Source organism: Dreissena polymorpha, chromosome 1 (assembly GCF_020536995.1).
Source record: "Dreissena polymorpha isolate Duluth1 chromosome 1, UMN_Dpol_1.0, whole genome shotgun sequence".
NCBI lineage: Eukaryota > Metazoa > Mollusca > Bivalvia > Myida > Dreissenidae > Dreissena > Dreissena polymorpha.
The window spans coordinates 36,629,229-36,641,861 of NC_068355.1; the positions used below are offsets into that span (position 1 = coordinate 36,629,229).

General features: G+C 33.4%; 2 protein-coding genes across 2 annotated transcripts in view; one reads left to right on the plus strand and one right to left on the minus strand.

Annotated features, from left to right (window-relative positions):
• LOC127877004 (6-phosphofructo-2-kinase/fructose-2,6-bisphosphatase-like) overlaps positions 1-12,633 on the plus strand; it is a 370,857-nt gene that overhangs the window by 316,143 nt on the left and 42,081 nt on the right. The gene's annotated exons all lie outside the window — the stretch shown is intronic.
• LOC127876995 (uncharacterized) lies at positions 901-4,892 on the minus strand. The gene has a single exon (XM_052422565.1). It carries the CDS (start codon positions 4,639-4,641, stop codon positions 2,695-2,697), a length of 1,947 nt encoding a protein of 648 aa, XP_052278525.1. The 5' UTR covers positions 4,642-4,892; the 3' UTR covers positions 901-2,694.

Consider the following 12,633-nt stretch of genomic DNA (forward strand, 5'->3'; position numbering starts at 1 on the left):
TTTCGCAATAGCACTCGAATGCAAGCATTTATACACTGTTCATTATTTAAATGCTAAAAAGATAAACACTTCAATGGTAATTTTTTTTAAATGACACGCTAAGCTTAACATAATTCAATTGATATATTTTGATAACATTTTATAAATATGCACTATACATTTTTGATTGCAATTTATTTTAAACGTTACTTTGCAGTTGAGTGAAGGTTTATACATGAATAAATGTTCTTGAATGTTGCCCCATTTTAAGGTGTATACCAATGGGTCAAGTCCTTATTTGTGCTTTAAATGAAGACTTCTTTAAAGCTGTATGTATTGAGGCCAGATGACATTCAATATCGTATATTAGTCTCAAAATATCGTTCATATATGTTAATACCATACTTCGCTGTGTGCTCTGTTTCTCACCACTGAAAAACATAAAAATACGCAACTCGCAAATATACTTATCACGGATTGAGGTACAAACAATGCTGACACAAATAAAAAAGGTGTAAATTTTTATGGTTTTACCATGGGCTATATTTGCTTGCGCCTTAATTTGAAAAAACCATTAAACTATATAAGGTCACGCTTAACACGACATTCAAATCACTATGTATGGTGGTTTCGAGTTACCCTAATAGTATGGTATGTATTTAATATGTAGTATTGAATAAAACGCGTTATTAGCATTATTTTATATTCTCTTGAAATAAACCGTAATTAATCGATATCCGGTTGAAACAAGATAGACCGATTGGTATCCGTGTGTCGCACTTTCAACATTAAATATTTTACAATGTGTAACACTTTTTTTATTGTTTACTATCTCACCAATGACCAATTTATATCACATTTTGAAATACCTGTTTATTTACATTTCTAATATTTCTAATCGAGCATAAAAAAGAGAACAAGTGAAGATTGCGTTTTATTTTCAAGTAACATACTTGTTTATAATGCCATTTTTGTAAGACATTATTTAACAGTTAACACGTACACTGTAAATGAACAAATACGATAATACAAGCTGCGCATAGCGAACTATCCCGATACATTGTATTTACAAACAACATGAAAAAACTAGTAAAAATATAACCATTGCGCTTCTAACATTGTAAATCTTTGTTACCTGAACAGTCGTATTACAAAATGTCATCATATGGAATCGTATTACATCTTTAACACAATAAATTATTCAGGATAGCAAACAAATCAATCTGAGGGACAACCAATCCTCACAACACATTGTACGCCTAAATTCTGCATTAAATTTCTTAAAAATAGTATAACTGTATTTCGAAAACTGACAGTGTATCAACGCAATTTCAAACGCCGTTAATTGTAATTAATCACTATTTCGATCCTTTTTTCCGGTTCCGATTATTTTATCAAATTTATTTTTACGAAATAAATTTATCGAAACAAAATATATTTGCAACTCTTCATGCGTCTGTACATATTATTATCTATTGTCTGCACAATATAATCGTCGACACAGTTTAATTTATCATATACAATAATTTCAACAGAAAACATGTATGTTTCAAATTTTTCTATTTTGAGTTATATTTGACAGTCCCAAAGACCTCGAAATAGAGAAATGAAGCTGTGCGCATTTTAAAAAGGAATGTAGATGTACAATTATTCAAATAATTACATTAATCCAACATAACCAGTAGAATAATAAACATATATAAATATTAACACTTGCTTATTGTTTTGCATAGAATATCAACATATCGTACAAACAAATGCACCCGCTAAATTAACATCGTGTGTTAAAATAAAATGCAACCATCCACCATTAAAAACAACATTCCCAAACAGATAAATCAGACTGCTAAATGAGTCTGTTAAAAGGTACAACGACTAATCAAAGAAGTCGTGAACCTTTTATTATGCACGAAATAAATAATTATTTCACTCATTTAACCATTTAATGCGTACACAAATTTGAAGTCCTGAAAGATAAAACTACTTATTTGTATATATGCATTTAGTAAGAAAGCGAACGTAAACCGATAAAAGAAAACACAACAAAGAATTTGTAATCATTCTACATGTATTTACATAAACACACGCGTCGAAGCGAATAGCTAATTTTCAGTCGCAAACAATTGAACGGGGTATTGTTAAACTACCAAGCACATTTTGATACCAATTAATGGTTAGCTATGTACTCGTCCACATATACTATCGTTTACTAACGATACTAATTCGTTATGTTCATTTGCTTGTTTATGTAGCAAACAGCGGGATAGATGAGTTATTGACTGCAACAAATCGCCTTATTTTAATTTGATTTGTCCGTCATCGCGGATGATCGTTAAATTACTGCAATGAGTTGGAAACTGAAACATGTGTAACTAATTATGATTGCTATTTGTATACTTAAATTCAACACATTAGTTTTGAATAAAGACCTGGCGTGCAAGTTCAAATTTTGAGAAATTATTATAAACATCTGCGATATAAACTTGAACATGTGCAGCTAATATTATTAATTCATACTAATATTAAAGTAACAAAGGAATAAATATATAAAAGATGAATAAATACAAAGAACATAAATCAACACAATATTATATATAATGTTTCAATACTCGTTAAACATTGACCATAGCATTTTTTGATATTCGGAAGTTCGATATGACCAAACAAATTTGCATATGAAAAGATTAATTTCGTGATGATAATAAACACTGGCAGCTAAGTAATTGAACACGTTATTGCACAAATTATAAAAGCTGCGAAAATATGTAACGTAGTTGTTGCAGTCGAAGATCCTACGACATTTTCCGTCAGGTTGACAAGAGCATCATCGCTTCTTCTTGTCATGATCTTATCGTTATCCGCATTTAAAAAGTCGCACTCAGTAGAATTCCTATTTAACACAAGTGTGGCTAGAGCTCGTTTGGCGCTATAAATGACGAGTTGCATGTTTGTGCCATTTCCACAGTCTTTTGCGCCAAAAATATAAACGTAATTCCTGGAATGGTCTCTATAGAACGACCAACACATATACACACCCTCGTCAATGTTTTGAGTAATGAGCACATCATTTTCTCCTATAAATCTAATAGAAGCTAAGCAAACGAATGTTTTCTTCAGTTGAATTCTCCACTGATTACTTCTATCTTTGTACGTGTAATACAAGTGCAAGACATGCCCCGGACTGCCATTACCATTTATAAGGCATCCTTGATTGGCCAAATGATTGGTGCTATCGTACATGTCATAAAAAGACGATTTTGGAATGTACCAGGGTAGATTGCACGTAACAAACTTTGGAACGTCATTTATAAAATACACCCATGGACCTGATGTTGGTGCTACACCCGTGACATCTGAAGTAGCAGGGGAATAGTCAAAATGCCTATCTTCGCAGACTTCTTCCAAGCCTTTGATTGGCCAGTGCAACTCCGAACCAGTTCGGTAGCGAAGCACAGACTCAGCGGGTTGTTCAATATCAACGCACATGTAACGCGGATGACATCCGTTTTCAAATTTAAGTTTTAAAACTTTTCTTTGACGAAGATTTTCGCTGGTAGTTGAAGTGACGCAAAACCATGTCTGACTTTGGTGGGTTAGCGTTTCGTTATCAATTACTAAAGCACTTCTTACTGGACCTTCCAAGCTGTTCCAAAAGCCTCGAAACTTTCCAGGAAAAACACATGGACGCTCTTCTTTTTCAGGTTCGCACAAGCTACATGATAACTTACAGTTGTCGCGGACGTGTGTTGAACAATGATGATAGCTGCAAACTAAATTTTCATCTTCACAAATATTAGTTACATGATGTATTTTGAAATGTTTCAATATCAACATCCGATCTAATTTTCTGTTATCTAGTGGACAGTTACCATTGAAATATATGTTGACTGCATTTATATCATTATTGACATACAAAACTCGAATACACCAAAAATCGGGCGATCCGTGCCATTTCACGATTGAAAATGTAAACTGTTGATATTTCCATGTGGCAACACATCGTAGACGCACTGGATCAAGCTCAATAGGTCGTCCTACAAACAGGCTTGAACAGTTTCTGCGACGAAAGTAAAGCTTTATGCCTTCATTCGAAGTACAGTCACTTTCAATACGCAGAGGCAGAAATATATCGTCGCAAAGAGGTACCTGTTCGCCCGGACGGTAAAGTTTAAAGTCGAACCCGCCAATAAGTGGGCAAGGATTTTCTTCCTCAGCGTGTTCTCTCGATATCATTGGGTGTAAGTCAAGTGCCATTACCTCTTCCTCGCACAGCGAATCCGATGAAGTTGGAGACACATATCTGGATACTTTAGTTTGCACAACACTCTTACTGCGTCGTATAAACTGCATACATATGTATTTTGTTTCACGTTCGTAAGACTGCACATCGCTTTGCAGTTCTCGAATCATATATTTATAATTACCTTTGTCAACAATACATAGCCTTTCAGAAGTTTTGCAAACCCGATAGCCTTGGATTTTACATTCTCTCATAAACATTCGAGTGTTTTTAACCGTTATTGAGACATCATTATCACCCGGATAATTAGTAAACCACGACGGTTCATCGCCGTACGTTTGCAAGAAATCAGCAAAACGACACTCTGGTATGCATACCGGTAAAATACTGCAAATTACAACAAGCATGCCATATACTTCCATTCTAGTCAGGCGTATGCGATCCTTTCGACACAATTTCACCTCCTATCATTACATTATGAAATTATATATTTCACAGACAGTCACGCAAATGTGCACTATTTATAATCCTTCCATAAGCGCGAATATTTGCATAACAACTTTCTCTTTTCAAAGCTGGCACCATCATTATTTATCTGCATCTTCATCCTTATGTTTAAGAAATTGGAAAACATGAAATAAAGTCGCCATATGATCAGAACAGCTCTTCGCTAGCGGTGTATGCATCTATACAGGTGATAAGAACGCCACATTGGAAAGTGGAATTTTCTCCAGAAATAAAACGCATATTTCTTAAGCCTGTGTTTTTGTTCTTGTTATCTTTCTTGGCTTCGTAGTGATTCTGAAAGATAAAGCATAGACTCAGTTTACTTGTTTTTCTTTTACAAATTCTTTAAAGCATACCAAGCATATTGGACCGACGGTTCTTTTTTTTCTGGCATCACTCTAAGATATGTGTTTTTATAGAATTCCGATAGACTGCATCCTCGAAATCATTGGTAATTGTCAATTAATTGGCATCAATGTGATATATTTCTAGAGCCTGTGTAAAGTATTGATTGTGCTTCAATAACTCGATGCTTTCATAAGTGTATTATGTGATAGTTTGTGCGACGTTTTCAGCCCGTTATCTGGGTTCAGTTAATTTATTTACTTTTCTACTTGAACAGGTAATAGTTATGAATCGTATGCATGGAAAATATTGTTATTAGAGGTGTTTTGACTAATTATGTCTGCACACACAACATTTTCACGGTTCATTACTTTTTTAGACACAAAATTGTTACATTAAGCAAGAATAACACATTCAATAAACACATATTTTAATTGTTTTACTCAAAATACTCTTTCTTTGAGCAGTTTTGAAACACTAGTTATATAAATGCTGCTTGTTACTTGCTTTGGAGACAGTTGACTCAATCGGACGTCTAAAATTATTATTTTACATGTTTTCAAACCGATCAAGCACGTGTTCAAGTACGTACATATTCGCCGTATCAATCAGATCACGTTTCTCATAGAAAACACAAAGCGCGAACCCATTAATACTTAATCAGAACACAATATAACACGGCTAAAGACGTTTGTTATTTGAGCGTGGAACGCAAAGCTTACTTTATTCGGAAATCACATAACAGACAGAAACTTTTATCAGTTGTTCTCTCAGGAGATAACTATACCGATTGATCGGGTCGAAGCAATACCTACGCTCTGAACAAATATACTTTAGTTTCTTTGATGTGTCTGGTATTTGATGTTATACAAGTTCGAAAGCATAGAACGCCCCGGGGAATTTATTATTATGAATGGCGAACTTTAACATATATCGACATGAGTTATGGTCACACATCTGACATTTAAAATAATCACTCACATGTGTACTAAACAATCGTGAACATAGCCGTATGAGCCGTATTTAAACATGCGGACAGAATGGCTCGGAAGATATTTCAAGCACTAAATGAAATGCCATTAACCAGTGCTATCATCATCTCACAATATATCTATTCCCAAAATGGCGATGGTTAAAAAGGTAACTTAATTTACGCGAAACAATCCCAGTATTTAGTTCATAATGTGGAAAGCACGTTCTAAATTCGCTCGAATGAACTGATGTCACTTAAATGAATATATATATATATATATATATATATATATATATATATATATATATATATATATATATATATATATATATATATATATATATATATATATACATAATGTTGTGAACGACGATGAAAACAACAATACAGCAACACTGTTCTTGTTCAATTATTTTTATGTTCATTACCACGTTCACATTATCATTTTGATAGGCTGTTACACAATCGATTCTATAAGAAACGTTATGTAATTAAATAAACTTTTTACAGACATATTTTAACAGACTTTTCTTGAAGAAATGTCACAATACCACCATCATGGTTTCATTTATTCGATAAGATAAACGTATTTGATCAAGAGGTAAGTGCGATTATTGCGTGATAATCTCGTTTAATTAAGATATCTTCCAAACTGAGTAATTTATTCTGATGACTTAAGTCAAGAATTTATACCAATTTTCAGAATCGATTTAAGCTACTGAATTGCATTTGTTTTATTTTTCCGTTGGACTTTGCATCAATACGACATTTCAATAATCTGATATACACGCAATACCAGAATATTATTTACACAATTTAACGCATAGTTTCAGGCTCCGATTATAATAATTATTATTGGTTGAGCATCAAACACCTGCATTTGGTAAAATTAATACATACATCAATAGAGCAGTAAAAATATGCAGTGTGATTACTAGTACGCAATGGACCATATGTACAAGTATTTGTATACGCAAGTCACTTTTTCTGTGCACAGACAACCGAGGTATTTAATTTTGCCATACGAACCCAGTTAAGATAGTTAAGAAACAAAGCCATCTTAATGACTATTAGCCCATGTATATAATATATACCAGAACAAAAGAAAACCATTTTAAATTTAAGAGATAAACTGATCACACAATGTCGAGAACACCAAATCACTTAATACTAAATAGTTCGATGAATCAATTAAAACAAATCGAAATGCAATTTACAATGCAAGTGACAGTGTCCATATAATGATCGGCAACAATTTAATCATAATCATTAAAGTACGATAACGTCGGAAAAGGTGCATGTTACAACGTAATATCTTCATTAACATTACGTTTTATAAGATAAATTTTGTTTATCAAGACATACTCACAGATTTGACATTAAGTAAAACAATTGCAGCGCGAATCAGACCAGATAAACCGTATCTTTTTAGAAGGCTTCTGTTAATTATGTTATCTCTATCGAGTTTTACAAGATATATTTCCCTTGTTATCGTAAACGGTGGTCTGCACTGGTGCACCGCATACTATGTTATAAAATATTCAATATTTTAAGACATAAATTATAGGTTTAATCTCGTTCCATTGCCATTCCTTTCTTATCGCCCTTATAACGCAATCTCACAGGAACGAATTATATCTCGATAACGTTTATCTTTTCAAACAGACTCATGACGTTTACAGACTTATGAATAACATGTCACTGTATTTCAATATAATGTATTATTTCACTTTATTCGTGTTTAAACCTAATAATTTAATGCATTGAAGATTATGGGTAGCGTTGGAACATAGGACTGTTTATAATCGCCTTTTCATAGCGGATGAACATGCATTAAACGAATAAGATTTGATGAATATTCTGGAATTAAGGAAAACTGTGTTCTTGTGCATTTGGAAAACCTACATATTTTCAAAAAAATTAGAATAGTCGTTTCGTCTAAAATAATGAATTATCTGAACAGTAAAACTGATCACGTTGAGGTATTCAACATACATTTAATATTTGAGAAAGAATGCGATTTTCTTTTTTTTTAAACTAAATTGTTTGTTATTTCCCAAGAAACTCTATAAAATATTAACAATATAATTCTTAAATTAAACAAAAGATCGCTATTAGAGATTTCTGTATGTTGCCAAGCGTCTTCTCTTTTTTTTAGTGTACTATCCAAGGCCAACAAAGCTTAAGGCGTATGTTGTAATTAACACGAACGCGATGCGCCAATCTTAACAATTATCTACAAGACGACATCTTATTTTTGTTTTCCGATGCTCTGGGGATGCATACAAAACTTGATGAGGGCGAAATTTGCTAATAGGCATGCATAGTAAGTTGTTAAGAATGTCCTTCCTAATTTAGAAAAAAACAACAACACTTACTATGTTCAGGACAGTCTTTTTTGAACAACATTTACCATGCCCATATTTTAATGATTTATCTTAAAGAATGACCTTAGCATTTAAGCGATGGATGATGGTTTTAGCTCAGTAAGCTATGAAAACATTCGCTGTATTAAATATATACAAATATATGGCAATTTATGATAAAAATGTCCACTGATAAAAATGCCCAGTCCTGGACATGCTCTTTAATATCCATATTAGAGCATCGACCCTAAATTTGGAACTTTTTCTACAGGTCAAAGGCTCAAACTTTTCCGTCTTACTTACGCTATGCGGGCTCTACATGGCTTTTAGTTACCATAGAAGATGAACAAGTTACTGCCAAAATGAGCTGTATTACGCTGAAATTTGTCATTTGACATTAATCGTTTGGCTTTTCACGCGACACGCATTGCCGAATCGATGAATATACGGATCAAGTTATTCAAATATATTATATCAGAGTTAATATTTTACAAACAAATGGAATTAAAATTAAGTTTAATAACATCCTTTCGGAGACGAGATCGAATAACACGAACGTATCTACACTAGCAAATGGACTGGAATGAGATAAATAACCGTAGCTGAATGTTTCAGTTGATATATTTTCCATATAACTTCTCAACTTAAGTTTTTGTCGGCAATACATTACAATAAGTCATTACATAATAACACATTTGGTTTATTAAGGATTGCCAAACGACCTTCCAATTAAATATGCTGCAGCATATAGTTTAATTCCGCCTCATTATTGGCGCTTGGGAGTCCAGAACAGGGTATGTTTTGAACACAATGATATATGGGCCGTGCTCTGTAAATAGGGGGTTTAATGCATGTGCGTTAAGTGTCGTTCCATATAAGCCTGTGTATATGTGTTTAGAAAGGACGACACTGTCCGCTTTTATGATATTTTTATTGAAAGAAAGTCTCTTCTCAGCAAAAATTAAGTTGAGTCAGAAAGTGTCGTGCACATGCTAATCCGGGGCGACACTTTACGCGCATGTATTAAACCCCCTTTTCATAGAGCAAGGCCCATACTTAATGTTATAGGTCTTAATCGTACAATTTCTATATGGATCTTCGGTTCTTTTTCAACGATTTAAGTTGACCTGTTTTTTTCTCTACAGTGTCAGTCACAGTTATTGTACATTAACCCACGATATCATTTTAACTACATTTTTAATTCTCTTAGATCTGCGTTCAGTTTGTTATTATTTGAGAAAAAAGAGCGTTCATGTAATCCTTTCGTACATGACGTTAATAGGGAGTCCTGCTGCAAATTTTGAAAGCAAGTTTGTATGGAATACTTGTTCCAGTACCTAATAACATAGCGTATATTATTGTAATGTATCCGATGTGCAAGGTAATAGCGTGTATCATTTTAGTTGAGATTACTAGATTTCTAGATTGCAGCAGAAGTATTTGTTGTAATAGTGGTAGAAGTAGTTGAAGTAGTAGAAGTAGCAGTAGTAGTGGTATAAGAAGTATTATTATTATTATTATTATTATTATTATTATTATTGTTATAACATGTATTTGTTTACTGTAATTTATTTATAGTATACACTGTGTTGTTAATTGCCTAGAACATTTATATTGTATTATGTTGATATATCTTTAAATTAGTGTGTATTTTATTATTTTATTAAGTTTTGTTGTATTCCGTTTATAATTAAGTACCGAAATTGATCAAATGGATATCGTCTTGCTCTAACTCGACTCATTTAACTTAACCGTAATAATGCCTCATTGGAGAATGTTCAGCGAGGCAAACACAGTGTTCTGATGCCGATGTCATTAATCATCAAACGATACGATGGACTAATTTATCAATTCAAACGATTTAATTGTTTCTATAAAAAATGGCATGCGCATGGAAAGGTGTTTTCCAGTTACACATGCGTACCAAATATGAAAGCAATAACTGAAGGGACAAAGAAGGTATGAGCCTTTTTCGAATCGCGGTTGCAGATAACGAAACTTAAACGCTGACCTCAAGTTCAAGGTCAAGGTCACGGGGGTAATTTTTGTATGCGCATGGAAAGGGGTTGTCTAGATACACATGCATACCAAATATGAAAGAAATATCTGAAGGGACACAGTAGTAATGAGCCCTTTTTGAATCGCGGTTGGAGATTTCAAAACCTGAACGCTGACCTCAAGTTCAAGGTCAAGGTCACAGGGGTAAAAAATTGTATGGGCATTGAAAGGTGTTGTCTAGATACACCTGCATACAAAATATGAAAGCAATATCTGAAGGGACACAGTAGTAATGAGCCTTTTTTGAATCGCAGTCGCAGGAAAATCTCTGATCCGGCCCCACCCCAACCCCCATAACTTTGGGGTCAAATCAAAATTCCGTCGCCGTCACCGTCGCACATATGCTCATAGCTACCATATGTGTAAGTTCCAAGGTTCTAGTGCTAATAGTGTAGGAGGAGATAGTGGCCAGGACGGACGGACGGCGGAGATAACCACATAATCCCCACTTTTTCTCCGAAAAGCGTGGGGATAATGATTTCGTTACTCTTGCAAAAAATCTATCGAAATGATTCGAATGAAATAAGTGTATGATTTTGCACCTCACCATATTCACAACTAAGACTAAGATAAAATATTATATACTGATTCTTACATGTTCATAATAAGATTTATGAAACGGTATCATCACATCATCGTATTTCTTAGATATTTAACCTAAGAAGGTGTAACTTGGATTTAAATGTAAAAGTTGTAATACATTCATTGTTGTAAAGTTGTCTTGTCAAAAATCTTTCGTATTGAATATGAATGAAATTTTCATTTTGACAATGAATTATAAAAATATTTATTATATACTATTTCAAGATATTTGCGAGTTAAACATATTCCATGAACTCGGAAGTCTTTAAATAATCGTTTTAGTAAAAAGCAATTGAAGTTCATTTTGGCATTCTTCCGCTTTTCTTGGTTTGCGCATTTAAGAAGTTATTTGATAACCTTACAGAAATGTGTCGTAAGAAATGCATACCGTCTATACGTTTCTGAATTACATAACATAATGCGCGATATCATACTATGTTAAGAGAAGTAGACAATATTCCAAACCTGCGGATGGTTAGCGCATTTGGATAGTAAGAAATACTCGATAAATTTAACGAACTACATTGAAAGTAAACATTTGTCAATAGTCATGACACACTACCCTGTTAGTGAATGTGTTGAGCACTGGTGAGTTTATCCAAAGTTTAGGCATATAGTAAGCATGATTCAAGCTTAGTCTGTGCAATACAAAGAGATATATTTATAGAAACATTTGGCATGACAGGTGCGTTCGTCTTAATGTGGTTAAGATGAAGCTACTCTTAACGTTACTGGTATTGGAATTTTGCCATACTTTTCTTGCACACATTTGTTGATGATACATCTAGTTGTATTTTACACAATGGACATTTCTCCTTATCAAGAAAATAGATAAGAATATTACTGTTAACAAAACAGCATATTCATGTTTTATATGAGTTGTATCAGTTTTGTTGGGAACAACAAAGATACGAAATTACAAAATAACCGTATGTTCCTTTATGTACATAACGATGATCCAAAAGTCTCTATGTTTGTCAAAACCTGACAAAAATACTTAACAGTTTTTTTTTTATTTGGACATGCCTTAGATAGAGCTAGTGCACATTTACTTTACCTGGTCAACATTTGATCATTCAGCAGTTAACATGTCATTAAATGAAAGCGCATTATCTTTTATTACTGATATATGTTAATTCTAACACTATGGGGTCAATGTTTATAACACTTTACCTTGGGCCTAGTTAAAAGTCTGGTTGCCCTGAAACCGGTAAACAGCCCAGTGCGTTTAGTAAATTGACCATTCAATTACGTTGACCCCTAATGAATTTAAGGGCTTTTCGTGTTCGTGTTTTGTTCCACGTCTCATTAAATGGCACGTATTCTACTGCCTTAAATGAAGGATCAATAAGTGATTATATTAATATCCTGCTCGCTCATGCTTTCGAGTTTTCATTTTGATAGTTTTTTATCTAAATTACGAAATTCAATGTTTCAACAGCAGTTCCTTTTAGGATTTTTATGTATTTAAACTTTAAAATTGGCTTTCCCTAACGAAGCTGTAAAGGAGAACTTAAACACAAATACACACTTGATTTGTAATGACAAAATGAATTGCTAACTGATTTTGTGAAACTGATTTT

Bases quoted from the DNA above. Each gene is read 5' to 3' on its own strand.
- LOC127876995 (XM_052422565.1), bottom strand. From the start codon at position 4,641: ATGGAAGTATATGGCATGCTTGTTGTAATTTGCAGTATTTTACCGGTA.